Source organism: Muntiacus reevesi, chromosome 1 (assembly GCF_963930625.1).
Source record: "Muntiacus reevesi chromosome 1, mMunRee1.1, whole genome shotgun sequence".
In the NCBI taxonomy this organism is placed as follows: domain Eukaryota; kingdom Metazoa; phylum Chordata; class Mammalia; order Artiodactyla; family Cervidae; genus Muntiacus; species Muntiacus reevesi.
In genome coordinates, this window is record NC_089249.1 from 75,589,823 (window position 1) to 75,606,106 (window position 16,284).

Genomic DNA, 16,284 nt, shown 5'->3' on the forward strand with positions numbered 1-16,284 from the left:
TAGAGATTAAATAAAACACTATATATCTGGATCACAGGACAGATAAAGCAATTCCCATTGATATCAAAAAGTAAAGCAAAGTCGCTCAGTCATGCCCAACTCTTTGCGACCCCATGGACTGTAGCCTACCAGGCTCCTCTGTCCATGGGATTTTCCAGGCAAGAGTACTGGGTTGGGTTGCCATTTCCTTCTCCAGGGGATCTTCCTGACCCATGGATTGAACCCAGGTCTCCAGCATTGCAGACAGATGCTTTATCGTCTGAGCCACCAGGAAGCCTCATTGATATCAAGGATAGTCTTATTCTTACATATGCCCATAACCAAAAGGATGTCAATAAGGATGGTTAATAAGAAATGGGGCATGAAGAGAGATGAATGACACAGGCAAACAAAATGCTTCATCAGGGTGGCAGGAGAATTCCATGCCCTGGGTGGTTAAGTCCTACCATGAAGATGAAGAGCTCAGATGAGAAGGCCTTTGGAATCCATACCAGCAGCATCTGCTCACCTGCCCTAACTCAGTGCTCCCCAAGTAGTCTAGTGGTACCTCGGCTTCCAGTGTGGCCTATCTTTGGGAAGAGGATGACTTGGTCAGGGTAACAGGAATAGCCATCCAAGTTGGCAGGTATACTTCCCACTGTAAATTAATAAACATCCTTGTTTTGTTTACCAGGGTCATTTCACATATATTATCAAGATTTTGCACCCCCAAGGCAAAAGGGTGAAATGGAGATTCTGGGTTTTGGCTCAGGACCTACTTGTCAGACACTGAAACTTGGTGAACACGTTGAAGTACAGTTGTTCCTCGAATCGTATGGGTTTAAACTGCTAGGTCCATATGTACACGGTGATTTCCTTCAATAAATGTGTGCAACAGTACACATGATCTGTGGTTGTTTGAACCGGTGGATGTGGAACTGTGAATAAAGAGGGGTGACTATAAAGCTATATGGTGAATTTTTGACTGTTCAGGGAGTGGGAGCCCCCTATGTTGCTCAAGAGTCAACTGTAATGACAAATTGTAGGGTTTTGTCATTCATTCATTCCTTAACTCAATCTATTAGAAACAAAAGACACTTTGAGAAACAACTTGGAAAACACATTCACAGACTTTCTTTGCCATGTACATTCCCATTTGAATTTCCTGAAGACTTCATGTAGGCTCAGGGTTTCAGTTCTCAAGCCTGATAAAACATCTAATGAGTATTTTAAAATATAAGTGGTGCCCAGTTTCAGGATACAGTCCAAGCATCTGTTCATAAAAGTTCTCTAGTTGATCTAATGAACATTCTGGGTTGTGAGCAATACATGGGGAGAGTCCATTTGGATAAAAAAAATCAGAAATTTTTGCTTTGCCTGAACTATATAGACTTATGTAGACCCATTAGGGGTTATTTCAATAAAGATCCTGAAGCCTTAAATCAACAAAATAGAAAGTGGAAATAAGCACAAGTTCGTTAGCTGGTTTAGATGATAAAGTTCTTGTTGGCATATATGTGGCTTTATCTATCTGAAGCACAGTTCTTATCATGTCACTTCACTGTTCAAAAATTTTAATAGATAATTTTTTTAGTTAGTGTTGTAAAAAAACTAAAGATACAGAAAAGGAGACAGACCACAGAAGTTAGCTACTGTTAAATTCTTAACCTACTAACTGTTGGAATATTTCATGCCCACATAAACATATTTATATATATTTACAATATAGGTTAATACCATGCATATTTCATAACTAATTTAATATCTCATGGGAAACTTTCCATTCAAATACATAAGGATATAATTAACTCTTCTTAGTACACAAATAGTATTCCATCATATGGAGAAAATATACTTTATTTTACCAGTATATAGTGGTCAAGAGTTTCAGAATCCAGCTCCAAGATTCCAATTCCAGCTCTGCCATCTATTAGTTATGTGACTTGAATAAATTCATTGATTTACCAGTGTAGCCACTTACTGGGAATAATAATGGTATTTGCATTACAGGATGACAATTTATATTTTGAAGCCTCAATACATACTGTCTACAGCCCAGAATAACTAACTGTACCCTGTCACACTGGCTATGGAGAAAAGTAGCACATGGAGGAGGGAGGAGGCCACCAGAAAGAGTTTGCAGTTTTATATAGGGAGGTCAGTGTAGGTCTTACTGAGAAATTCACTTCTATAAGAAGACTTGAAGGAGGTCAGGGAATGAGACATGGATACCTAGAAGGAGAGAATTCTAGAGAGGAAGGAGCATGCATGGAGTATTGAAGGACTGGCAGGAAGCCCAGTGTCCTATAGTGGATTAAGGAAGGAGAGGTATATGGGAGAGGAGGCCTGCTGATACAGAATCTTCCAGATAAAGTGGAAATTTTGAGTTAACAAGTAATGTGACAGGGCAGTTTTGAGCAACAAGGAATGTGATGCAACTTAAGTTTTGAAAAGATTCATCTGGGTGATATTATGAAAATAGACATTAAAGGATTATGGATAAAAGTGGTAGACTCTGAGGTAACTGTAATAATCCAAGTGAGAAATGATGATGAAATTGGACCAGGGAGGTGGTAAGAGTCATTTTGTTATAAACATATTTTTTCATATAGATATACAAAAATAAGTATTCAACTTTATATAGAATGTTGAACTATCAGTATTTTCTAATAGAGAGTGAAAAAGAAATGAAAATGAAAAAAAAAGAAAGAAGTCAAGGATGACACCCAAGTGTTATGGTCAGAAAAAAGGGAAGGATTGAGGTGATCTTTGGAGGGATAGGAAACTGTATAGGAAGCATGTTTGGGGAGTCTGAGTTTAAACATGTCAAGATGGAGATGCCTGTTATACATGCCAGTGAAAATGTCAAGTAAACAGTTGAATATTTACACTGTGGAGTTCAGGGGACAGGTCACATCTCTACGTCCTTTTTAGCACATAAAGTCATATAGTCACAAGATTACTGCATGGCCAGAGCATCAAACAGAAATGAGTGTAGACAGTGAAGCGAGGTGGTCTGCGTGGTCTGGGTATGAACCTTGATTATTCCAAAATTTAGAGGTTGGAAAGATACTGATAAAGGAAACTACAGAGCAAACACCCAGTAGGTAGGAAAGAGCAAAGTGAAAATAAGACCCAAGACGAAGCATCTCTGCTTCAAATACCGCCTCTGAACCAGAGCACAGGACCTGTCATTGCATGTCTCCCACCCACATCTCCCACTCCATTGTGCTCTTAAGGAATAATTCCCCTTTCACCCACCAACTGCTCCATCCATCATCAGGATGAGCTCATTCAAACTGAGGCACTTGAGTCAGAACCAGGAACCTTGGAAGAGGAACAAATGGAACATACTCTTTTCTGAATACTCTAGGATTCCAAGAACTTCATTGACCATGTGGCAAAGGAAAAGATATGAATGCTGGAGTTACCTAGCCTTGAATTTAACAATTTGCTCTGCCACCAACTATTTTGGGATATTAGTTGCTTGTCCTACAAAATAGGAATAGTAATTGCAATCCCATGGACTGTAGCCTACCAGGCTCCTCCGTCCATGGGATTTTCCAGGTAAGAATACTGGAGTGGGTTGCCATTTCCTTCTCCAGGGGATCTTCCTGACCCAGGGATTGAACCCAGCTCTCCCGCATTATAGGCAGACGCTTTACCACCTGAGCCACCAGGGAAGTCCAGGGATAGTAATATCTACTCTAAAAGAGTCATGTCAGTTCAGTTCAGTTCAGTCGTTCAGTCATGTCTGACTCTTTGCAACCCCATGAATCGTAGCACTCCAGGCCTCCTTGTCCATAACCAACTCCCAGAGTCCACCCAAGTCCATGTTCATCGAGTCAGTGATGCCATCCAGCCATCATCCTCTGTCGTCCCCTTCTCCTCCTACCCCCAATCCTTCCCAGCATTAGGGTCTTTTCCAATGAGTCATGTCAATGTATGGCAAAACCAATAAAATATTATAAAGTAAGTAGCCTCAAAAACATAAATAAATAAATAAAAAATAAAAGAGTTCTTATAAGAATAAGAAGAAATAATACTTATAAAATTCATGGAACAAAAGCTGGTTCAATATAGGCTTGGAATGTTGAGTTCCCTTCTTTTTTTCTTTTTTGTCTTACGCTTTGGGAATCGAGGTGGGTGGGAGGGGGTCAGTGGGTGGTCACATCTCACACTGCCTCTGGACTGATGGCACTGATATCAGCCATGACCGGTCACCCAGGATTCCAGTGAGAGAGGTCATCTTCTTCCCTCTCAGCCTTCTCTGTTCAGCCTGACAAGAAACTGGCTAGAAATGGCTTTATTAAGGGAACTCTGCTTCTCCCTTATCCAGCAGGATCTTAGCATTGCTTCTTATTGCTCAAGATTTTAGCTCAGAACTTTTCTTTCTGAGGTCAGAACTGAAAAAGCTAAGATTGCTGAACTGGGTGGGAAACCAAGAGATTCAAGAAAGCAGGCCAACAGACAAAAGGACACAGATCATAGTACCAGAGTGAGTTCTTCTCCAACTCAAGAGCTGGGACTGAAGGCTGGAGACAGAGACTGAGGAGAGGAAGATCCCCAGGAAGAGGAGAAGATCCCACACAATACAGTGCAGGTGACATCAGGTCCTCAAGCAATGTGAGGGTGGAGGTAGGATGGGGAATCAGGCAGGATTGTTGGGGCTCATCATGTCCATCTTTGCTTCCTTGTGAACTTACTACCAGAAACACCTTTGGTAGATGCTGTGCTCTGAGATCAATCTGCTGAGTTCTTGTTGGAGTTGAGAGGAAGAATAGCTCAGACAATTCACAAAGAGATGTGCTTGTCTCTTTGGCACTGGCCTCCTAAAGCCATGACACCCTCCCGAGGGAGCTCCAGGTGATGCAGGCAGGGAAAACTGATGACCAACCCAATCAAACTATGGCAGCCAAATTGGTTATGTCACCTGTGTCCAAAAAAGTTAGATGTGGGAGAGACCATTTCCAAATCTTTGGGTACATGTAGACCATGTGACTTGGAAAGGGGTCTAGGATTGGGTGGAATGCTAGAATTCCAACAGGCAGGGACAACAGTAAGGGGCAGGGAGGGAGCGATCATTTCAGGCAGAAGCATGTGAGTGAGCAAACAGTAGGCTGACTCCGATCTGAGGCCAGCAGGTTGTGGGGGATGAGGGTCAGTAGAAGAGGCAGGAGAGGGCTGGTTCACACCTTCCCACAAGCTTTACTTCTCAAAACAGCTTCATTAGAGTGCGTGTGTGTTGGGGGGGTAGCACACTGCACTTCCATTCTAATGACCCCCACCCCAGACAGGAATGCCCTGAAGCTGCTTTTCTAAGAATACAAATCTCAACATGGGTCCTTCTGAGACACAGAAGGTTTTGAAGGGCCAGAAACAGTACAAATTCCTCTACCCACTCCACAGGAGGTGGATTTGAGGTCCATGAGCTGAAGCTGAGGTTAGTTAGTACTAGTGATCAGGAACAAGGGCTGAACCACTGTATAATGTGCACAGGCTATCCCCCCAAGCACACATACTGATAAATAGACATACACACACAAACACACTGCCTGACATACAACTTTTGCCCGACATAAGGGGCAAAGGAAACCTCAGGCCAGTTCTTTGTGAGCTCCCACCTACCCATGCTGCCTCCACAGACGCCCAACTCAGCACCCAGCACCAAAGCCTAACCTTGTCCTCTGTAGTCTGGTCAACACCGTTACACTGTCTCCACACCTGGGATTGAATGCTCAGAAAGATACACACCAGTCACACAGCAGAGGCTGTGGGGATTATCACGTGCAGGAAGGTCCTCTTTGGGAAGTTTCAGGAAAAGAGGGGCTAGGTGCCGGGTCAATGATGGAAGAGCTCTCGTCCTGCAGGGTGAGGATCTTGAGTGGGAAGACAGCTGGGGAAGCTGACAGAGGTTGTGAGAAGGCCACATGTGCGCAGGCACTTGAGGGCGGGAGGGTCACAGGGGCAGCTGGAGCTGGACCAAAGCTGGGAGAGGCAGGTGTCTGCAGGAATCAAGCTCCGAGTGGAGGTGTCCTAGTAGTTCTGATTCTTCTGCTTTCTCCAATTAAGTTATCTTCATGGCCTCACTTTCTGGCTTGTAGACCTCACTGTAGACAGTACTAGTCTCCTTTTCTTCTAAATGTTGTTTACCAACACCCTAGGAATTGAAGTCAGAGAGTTTCTTTTTCTTTTTTTTTGAAGTCAGAGAGTTTCTAAAAAAGCTGAAAGAGACCCTAGAGTGACCCAGAAGGAAGCAATGCTGCTGACAAGAAATGCATGTGAGTTTACCCAAAGTGACCAGCACTACACTGGCCCCAAGCTTTAAATTTTCTTAGTAAATACCACTGACCACCTGGAGAGAGTCAAAGAGAGAGCAAGGCCAGGAACAGCAGGTGACTGGGTTGACAGACCCAGGAGATAGAACCATGAGATCCCAGACTGGGCTCAGCTACCATTCTCACCTTGTATGTGACCTCTCCAGACCCCTGCTGGCTCAGCTCCGCATACTGGATGCCACCATCATTGTCCCCAGGGTCACCCTGAAATTCTACACCTGCATCATACACAGAGTGGGGCTTGAACCTCGCCTTGAAAATATATACCTTCCCCCATGGCAATGAACTCAAGGCCAAGCCCACACCTGCCTTCCCCTTCTGCATTGATATTCCTTGAGCAGCAAAATGCAGGAGGAAGGCAACCAAGGGTTCAGTGGGGGAAGGGTGAGACCTGGGGCAAGAAGCAGAAATGCAACCTACCTCTTCCAGTCTTCATCTTCCTCTTCTTCTTATAGGTCTTCCAAAGGAACAGTCCAATTACGAGGATCAACAGCATAATCACAACAGCCCCTATGATGCCTGGCAGGGTCTTAGCACTGCTGTTTCTAGGTGAATCTGTTTTCCTCACACAGAAAGAATAAAGAAAATTATGGCAAACAGAACTTGAGACATCCATTGTCGAGGAAAGAAACAAAAGAGCAAGTGGAGAGGTCTGAAGCTAAAGAGGAGGTGGCAAGACAGTATCATTCACTCAAGGTCCTGAGCTTCTGCTTGATGCCAGGGACACTGAGATAAACAATACAGGTCACCCTGGGGAAGACGGAGAAAATACCAAAGTCTTCCAGCCAGAGAGACGGCAGTGCAGTAGAAGTTAACACTTTGTACACTGGTCTTCATGGAGGGCCTCCCAGAGGAGGTGATGCATAAACTTCACTTCTGAGGGAGAAGTAGGAGTTTACCAGATATTCAGGCCGGGCACAGCTTTCCAGGAAGGAGGAGACACTGCTACGTCAAATCTGCAGCCCTGGGGGTTGGAATCATTCCCGATCAGCAGGCAGGAGAGGGAAAAGGCAGGCACAAGCAGGATGAGGATGATCAGAGAGAAGAGAGGCTCTTTCCAGAGGGTCCTGAGGGTCATGCTGAGTGTTGAACTTTACCTGAGACTCTAGAATGGGACCAAGGGAAAGATATCATGAGATTTTAAGTGATGCTGACATATCAGCTCCCACCAGTAGCTCATGGGGGATGGGTTAGAGGGGCTAGATTGCACACAGGATACCAGTTCATTTATTCACTCAGTGAAATACTGAGTGTGAATAGTGCCAGAAACTTTGTTTGGTATAAGAATTCAAAGAACAAGACATGTCCTCTGCCCTCAAGGTGTTCCAGGCTATGAAGACAAACCCATCAATTGCACTGCTACTCAGTGTGGGGTGGCCATGGACTGCTCCTTAAAGGGGATGATGCCTGAGGCAGGGCAGTTACAGCAGCTGCAGTGCCTGTGCAACAAGAGATTGAGACACCCTTTGTTCAAACTTGACTCATAACAGAACTATAACCAAGGGCAGGACATTGGTTACAAGCCCACGACCTGAGGGAAATCCTTCAATAGGAGTAAGCAAGGAACTCTTGATTTGGGAGGTTTGATGGTAGAGGAAACAGCATTTCCAGAGGCTCAGAAACTTGCAACTTCAGGACACATTCAGGGAAGCCAAGCAAACAATTTAGTGTGAAATGTGTGAGGTAAGGAACATGGGCAGAGGAGCCTGAATCCTTCAGAGCCCTGAATCCTGCAGGGAGTCCCTGGGTCAGACTCCTACAGACAATACAGACCAATCACAAAATCCAATTGTTTTTCAAAAGACTACAGTGGATGACACACTATGGATAATGGATGAGATAGGAGAAGTGCTAGAAAGCTATTGCTCTGGACCAGATCTGACACTGCCCTGTAGCAGCTGGGAGGGAAGGAGCTCCCCTGAGGGCAACAACAGGTAGGCAGGTGCAGACAGCAGGGAGCATGGGTCAGGGGAGGGGTGAGCCATCAGGGAAATACATTTCTAGGAAATGCTGTTGCTGCGGCAGCCCCAGTTCTCTTCTCCTCCCCCACACCACACCTGCTCTGCCTCCAGGGCCAGCTGGGACTGAGATTTGCTCACCTGGAGGTGAACCGACTTGATTTGCATCAAAAACAAATTCCTTTTTTCTTGGGAAAAAAAGGGGGTGGAGAGGCAGGCAAGGACTTGAGAGAGAGTTAATGCAGACAGAAGCTGACTATACCTCCCAGGCTCCTAAAAGGGGTGACCTGGTAGGAAGGAGGTGCTCATCACATGATGGGGAGAAAAGCCCAGAGCCCCTAGTTCTCAGAGTGCCCGTCCCCTCTGGCGGGTGCACTCACCAGAGACACAGACTTCTCCAGGGTCTAAGGTGGCAGTTTTCTGGTCCACCTGGTTGCTGACCACACAGGTCAAGCTGGCAGCAGGCTGGCTCAGGGGCAGGTTCAGAGTCAGGTGCCAGGAGTTGGAGGGTAGTTCTGATGTCACTCTCTGCTCCAGCTCCCTGGGAAGGCCCTTGATCTCCCAGGTCACCTTCAGGTCCTCTGTAGCCCCTGGGGCTCTGCACTCCAGAGTGACATTGCACCAGCCTGGTGTGATGGATGCTGACTTGACATGGATCTCAGGAAGGGGTACAGTTCCTGAGAGAGGAGGGACAATAGAATGGAGCTCACATGATTGGAGAACATTCCAGTCTGTACATTCTCATCCATCATCTCACTGAAACCCTGGCATTCTCCCTTTAATGACAGTGAACGCATTATATAGATAAACAGAATTTGCCCGGTACTTAATACGTAGCAAATGACAATAAAGAGGTGAGCCACTGAATTAAGCCATATGTGATTTCACTAGATTGTGTGCATGTTGAGGAAGCGTTAAACATCTCCAACAAGAAAATAAAGCCTGATCCCACCTTCCCAAGACCAATTATTTCTAAGAAAATGGGGCTCCTTCTAGACGTGGAGGAAGTCTCAGACAGAAGAGCTAATCACAGATCAGGAACTGGGCCTCTTCTGCTCAGATAATGCCTGAGATTTTATAGCCTGTAGAGAAGACACCTGGTCAGAGCTAGAAGCCCAGAGAAAGGTTCTGTGCTCCCAATAGTGGAGACGTGTGTGGGAGATGCAGTGACAGTGTCAACAATTGGCACTTGCTATCTCCCTCTACAAGGGTCAAATCATGTGCTGCTGTAGCTGCTGACCTTCACACCCCACTGAAGGAGTTCAGGGTGGAAAGAAGGCATGAGGCATTCTGTGCCGGTGTGGGAGAGTGGGACCGGCAGGACAGGTCTTCAGATAGCTAGATATTTTGAGGAGCCTGTTTTACGAGCTCAATTCTGGCACCTCATTGTATCTAGAAAAGCACTAAAATCCTTCATGGTGATGACTGTTCCTAGTGACTAGAAAAAGCTTCTGGAGACTAGTAGAAAACCTCTGGGAAAATGTTCTTATTGCTTGTATTCCTCCTTCACCAAAGTCACATATACACTGACATTTCCCTCTCATTGGAGCAGTTTCTCAGAGCTATCTGGGGTACTGTCTCCTAGGCTGCCATCCTCATTTTGCTCCAAATAAAAACTTTATTCATAACTCAAATGTCGTGCAGTTTTTTAAGTTGATAGTAGCAACTAGGAATGATAAGTCTGAGTCCGTTAAAATATGCCACTGAAATTGAGAAGTAACATACTGATAAGTTGGTGATAGAAATCACATGGGGACCTAAAGCAACAACAGTCACTCTCTCACAGCAGATATTTTCCTATGCAGCCAGGGACTTCCAGGAAAGAAAGTGTTGGCTAAGTGAGGCTCTCTGGAAGTGCTACCATGTAACCATTCTCCTACATCTATCCAGGCATCTAGAGCTGGATTGCTGGAGCCTTTGTGAGTGAGGCTGGCCTTGGACTGGCACTGAGTAAAAGGAGAGGAGGCACTGACTACACATGAATTTTTGGATTATGGTAGGTGAATGATGGACCCCAAATACTTCCATGTTCAATCCTCAGAACCTATTACTATGATAGGTTACAGGGCAAGGTGGAATTAAGATAAAAGAATTAAGGTGCTAATCAGCTGGCTTCAAAATAAGGAGATTGTTCTGATTACCTGGTTGGGACCAATGCAATCACAAGAGTCCTTAGAAATGGAAGAAAGAAGAAGTGAAGAGGAAGGGAGTCAGAGGGATTAGAATGTGAGAAGAATTGGTCCCACTATTGCCAGCTTTGAAGGTAGGGGAAGGTGGTCATAGCCAAGTGACATAAGCAACCACTAGAAGTGGAAAATACAAGTAAATGAATTTCCTTCTGGAACCTTTATAGAGGGACACATCCTGCCAACAACTTGACTTTGGCTCAGTGAGACCTATGTCTGACTTCTGACCTAGAGCCTAGTAAGATAAAAAATTTGTGCTGTGTTCAGCCTCCAAATTAAAGCAGCATTATAGCAGCAACAGATAAGCAATACACACATTAAGTAAACCTAGACATATAAAGAACAACAATTGCTATGGCAATATCATTTCCTCAAATTTCCATTCTCCTCTCCCAAAATTCTAAAGTGGCTTTATCCCTGGAGTGAATCTCAACTCCTTTCACCATTTGCAGTAAACCCACTTACCCTAATTCAAGGGAGGAAATAGCCTGAACGCTGATGTCTGGAAGGGATCCTGAAAAATGGGGCCTACCTGATGCTCCTAGCTCAAAAGCAGGAGGGAAGCCATGGTGAGGAGGAGTCACTCACCATAGACAGTGAGGAGGAAAACCCGGGTAAGTTCCATTCCTTCAGTAAAGCTGGCTCGAGCCCGGTACTCCCCACTGTCCTCTTGGGTCAGGTTCTCAATCCTCAGGGACATCACACTGGGCACATGGACCCTGTGCTGGTACTTGTCCTGGAGGCTGACCCAGGTTGGGGTGTCTGCCCCATGGCGGACTCGCAGCAGGACTCTGTAGTTTGACTCAGGGCCAAAGCCCCATGAGACCTCCTCTGGGTCAGCTTCTTGATTCTTGGTCAGATGAAACAACACAGAACCTCCTTGGATCCCCTGCAGGGAAACATGGGCTCCAGAATCCTGAACTCCAGGACCATGTGCTCCAGAACTCTTGACCCCAGTGCTGTAGACACCTAGGGCATGGGACACAGGAACCATAATTTTTTTTTCAGTAACAATAAAGGAGAAAACTACATAACCTATATTTTAAATGAAATTCATCCAATATATTCCCTTGATTCTTAAGAGGCATCCTAGTAAAATGAATTTAAGCAATTTTAGAATTAAATCCTGGTTCTAGTGAATTGTTACCTTGAGGAGGTAACTTAAATTTTCTAATCTGGAGTTTCCCCACCTACCTCATAAATTGAATGGGATCATGGGGCTTCCCTAATAGCTCAATCAGTAAAGAATCTACCTGCAATGCAGGAGACCTGGGTTTGATCCCTTGGTTGGGAAGATCCCCTGGAGAAAGGAAAGGCTCCCTGTTCCAGTATTCTGGTCTGGAGAATTCCATAGACTGTATAGTCCACGGAGTCGCAAAGAGTCAGACACAACTGAGTGACTTTTTCACTTTTGTATATCAAAAGCACTTAGTAGATTTTCTGTCAATACCAAATGTATAACTGTAGAATTAGCTTCTTAATTATTGTCCCCTTGTGTTCACATCCTTTTGTAATGCCCTCCCTGGTGAGTGGGCTACATCTAGTGACTGGCTTCCAAGGAATAGACTAGAGCAGACATGATGGATATCACTCAGTGATACTAGGTTATACAAGACTGTGACTTCCCTCTTGCTTACACACACATCCTCTGTTTCACTCTCTCTCTCTTGCTCACTCTGAGGAATGCAGCTCTCATGTTGTCAGTTGCCTAAGAAGAGGCCCACATGACAAGAAACGGAGGGAGCCTCTGGCCAACATCTAGAGAGGAACTGGGACCCTCAGCCCAACAGCCACAGGAACTGCCTCCCAACAGCAATCTCTTGAGAGATCTTGGAATCATAGCTTGCGCAGTGGGGCTGATGCAGCCCCAGCCCCAGCTAAGACTCTAACTTTAGTCTGGGAGGACTTGAGGCAGAGGACTTAGCTGATCCAACCCTAAGCCCTGACCCACAGAACCTGTGAGCCTGAGACTATACCTGGTGGTGTTTAAGGTACTATGTTTTGTGGTGATTCGTTACACAGCAATAGATACCTAACACAAATATGAAGGCTGCTACCCTTCCTCTTCTTTCTAGGCAGTGCAGTAGTCAGGAAACTACAGGCTGTCCTGTGTAACAAATAGCTACAATACCTCAGGGTCTTAGAAAAAGGGGGATCCATAGTCCCCACCACAAGTCCCATGAGAGAGTGAAGGAGAGGCCCTGTCATACATGGAGGAAACCCCACCTCCTTGTAGCTGCACCCATGGAACTCGCAGCATCCTCATAGGTTCCCAGCCCCACAGCAGGAGAGGAGAGAGGAGAATCACACAGGGGTTTCACTGAGACTGTCCACAAGCAGTGTGCTCTCTGCTCATGTTTTTCGACCAGCAATTGTGACAAAGCCCTGGCTAACTGCCAAGGACTAGAATATGAGGGGGAGAGCAAGTGATCATTTAATGAGCTCTACTGTCCCTACCACCAAGACAACACTTCCCAGTCAGTCCCTGCCAGGTCACAGTGGGCCTTCCTCAGACCCTTTCCTGGAGAGCTTTGACCAGTGGGCACATTTGCTTCAGGGCCACCACCTCCTGAGCCCACCTTCCCTCTTCAGACATAGGCCCAAGGGACCTGATACCTTTTACCCTTTCTGGGGACGAAGTAGGACAGAACAGGATGAGGCAAAGTCCCTTATCCTGAAAAGATGATCAATCTTTCTTCCAGCAGGTCAGGATGCACCTACTGGTCCCAGTTCCTCTCTAGATATTGACCAGAGGCTCCCTCAGTTTCATGTCAGCCTGCCACAGTCCCAATCCTCTTTCCAATTCAATAAATTCTTATCGTTTCAGACCTGTCTCCCTCCAGCTGTACTTATTCTCATTCCTCGCTCTCACTGGAAGCAGAGAATAGCTCATGCCATTGTTCACAGGCCTAAGGATTTCAGATGTTTCTTTGTATTCCTTTAATCAGGCATCTCCTCCAGGTCAGGCCTTAGGGGGCATCTGCCCAGGCCCCTCCTGTCACAGAGGAAGGGCCCCCCAGGGGGTGAACCTGTCCTGGGTCACACAGGGCGGAGCCACTCCTGGCACCAGGGCTCCCCCCTCCCAGCCCAGTGCTTCTCCCCTGCAGGCGCTCCCACCAGCTCCCCACCCTGTCCCTGTCCTCCTGAGGAGCTCGTTTCATCACCAGGATCTGAGCAGTTCCTAGAGGCTCATTCTCCAACTCTCCTCTCCTGAGAAAGGGGAAGCAAGTACTAAGGGGGGTTTAGCAGAGCAGGGACTTCTGGCCAGCTGAGGGTTAACCACCAGCCTGTCCAGACTGTATACTTTCTGGAAAAACAGGAACCAGAGAGAAGAAGCTCAGTCCAGAGTGTGCAGGGAGAACCCACTCGGGGGAATGGTGAGCTGAGCTCTGAGGAAGGTGGAAGAAGACTTGGAAAGAGAAGGAAGGGAGTGAGAGATGTGATCTACAAAAGATCTAATCCTGAAGAAGAAAATAAAGCCAGGGAGAGTGTGGTTACAAACAACATAGAGTTTATTTAAATAATATAAAATTTAATAGTTGCAAATTAATTTACAATTTTGTCCATTTTCCTTCTCTTTCTTTTATGTAATCTTCCAACCCCAGAGCCTATGGATAAAATTCTAAATAACAGAACTTATTTTCAAGTTACATAAAATTGAAGAGAAAAAAAGCTCTATATTTTACTGTTACCTTATAGAGTTACATTACTGAAAAGGAGGTAAGGTTTTATAAAGCTTATTCCTAATTCAAGACATCTGTTTATAAACAGTCTATAATTCATTAAATTTCATATAGTTCCTGAAAGTTCACTTAGTGGCTGGAATACTGAAAAAATAATTTTAAAATTTTAAACTTTAATTAAAAATAAAAGCTTTCCAGCTTTCTCCAGGATTCATAATTCCTTGGGTATTAGTGTTTATTCATTAGATTTTAACTTTCTCATACATAATCAGATAGTCTCCAGGAAGTCACGTATATAATTTGGGTTTTGTCCAGTCTTTAGCTCACTTTTCACTTAACTCCCCATAGTTTTCTACGTCTCTTTCCCTTCTTTCCTCCTCTTGTTCACCCACTTCAAGAGCCCACAGTACCAGTCTACACTTCCGTTCTTAGTTTCTCCATATTCTTACAACAGGTGGTATACAGAAACCCTTAAATTTGAGAAGTTGTTGTTCCTTTTACAAAAGCAGAATTTCATTTAATTGCATTTAACATCCTGCATCTTGCCCAAGAAATCAAGACTACAATTGCTTCCTCCATCTCAGACACAGGGTTCTAGTCAACCTTCTTTTCCACAGGACAGCTGCACAAACTGTCATGTTCCCTCTGAGTTGAGACCAGGGAGCCTTGTTTCCCCAGCCCGTCCAAGTCAAGGAGCCAGTTTCTTAGTCTCTCCCCCTCTCTGCAAGCAGCTCCCGTTCACCCAGCTTCACATTTCTGCGGCAGAGACAGACTTATCTTCCTAGAAATGTTTTCCTTAATGTAGTGAAGTCTGCCTGAGCTCAGCTGTCTCAGACTCACCACAACAAGAAGATCATTTTGTTCTTCTTTTCACCCCAGGTCTCTAAACCAAAGGCTCTGCATTTGCTAAATAATTGCAGAGCTGTTTTGTCTTTTTGTTCACCAAGGACATAGGACATGGAAAGGGCACCCTGCCTCCCTGCTCCACCCAGAGGCGCTCCCTCCCAGGAGCCCAGATCACTCACTGAGGAGGAAGCTGGTGAATCCCAGGAGCCTGGAGGGCCCACAGAGGTGGGGGTCTTCTGAGCAGGGCCCCATCACAGGCTGCCTGCTCAGCCTGTGAGGCCACAGAAGAAGCATCTAGGAGGAGCAGAAAGAGAGGAAGGAGGCGATTATGGTATTCTCCACCCTTAGGGAGGGGCTAATATGTTCTAGATGGATGGCCCACCAGCCTACACTAAACCACGCAGAGATTTCCTATTAATTTCACCAGCACCTACATTAAGACCTCAGCAAACAATTGCAGAGTAAATGTATAAACAACTCCACTGTATTGCAGATACTCCAACCCTGTTGTCATATCAGCCTGGATAAACTCTGGAAAAAAATTTCCCAACATAACAGCCACTGTCCCATTCCACTGTTCAGCCTCAAGCAAGTCACCTGAGTTCACTCTGTGCTTCCAGAAACTGCTCTGCTGCATCTCAGACAAGAGAATATCCAATACTGCTTTATTCCCTCCAACCCCATGTAGTTAGTGGCGGATGAATCCTTTGGTCAGAAACTTCTGTAAGGAGTCAAAATACAGGCAACTCACCCTCTGGTTACTTTCAGGGTGATGAGGAGAGCAAGTCTCATATTTTTCCTCTACTCTTGGAAGTACTGTGAGGACTATGTGGGTCTGCTCCAGAGTTGGGGAGGGAGGAGGAGCCAAGAGAAACAGCAATGCAGCTACAGGCCAGGGTTACTGGGAGAGAGCCAGACAATAAAACATTCCAACATTCCGTGCTGGCAGAACACCAGGGACTTTTTGGAACTCCAGTTATCTAAGGTCAATTCAACATGTCAGCCAGCTATGCTGTGCAGCTGGGAAGCTAAATCTTTGTCAACACCCCCAACTTGTCTAGGTCTTCTTACAAATTTCAAATTTATAGACTTATGAAAGGCAGATATCATTACAATTATCCTTCTGTTTGACACACGTGGAAACAGGATCCAGCGAATCTAGTGAATAAACCCAAGGTTGGAAAGTCAACACTCAGGACAGCGTGGCCTGGGACCAGGTCCCTGAACTTTCTTTGCACTTGCCTTCAGAGACCCAAGTCCCTCTCAGGGCAATGAATCTCATCTACAAGATGGT

General features: G+C 45.3%; 1 protein-coding gene across 1 annotated transcript; it reads right to left on the reverse strand.

Moving 5' to 3' along the window:
• Positions 1 to 1,818: 1,818 nt before the first annotated feature.
• Positions 1,819 to 15,834, reverse strand: LOC136143994 (SLAM family member 9-like). Its single transcript, XM_065901597.1, has 7 exons — positions 15,742 to 15,834; positions 15,170 to 15,284; positions 11,050 to 11,430; positions 8,656 to 8,952; positions 6,738 to 6,872; positions 6,444 to 6,535; positions 1,819 to 6,139 (listed from the first exon to the last, which is right to left on the reverse strand). Exons 2-7 carry the CDS (start codon positions 15,282 to 15,284, stop codon positions 6,047 to 6,049), a joined length of 1,113 nt encoding a protein of 370 aa, XP_065757669.1. The 5' UTR covers positions 15,742 to 15,834; the 3' UTR covers positions 1,819 to 6,046.
• Positions 15,835 to 16,284: the final 450 nt, after the last annotated feature.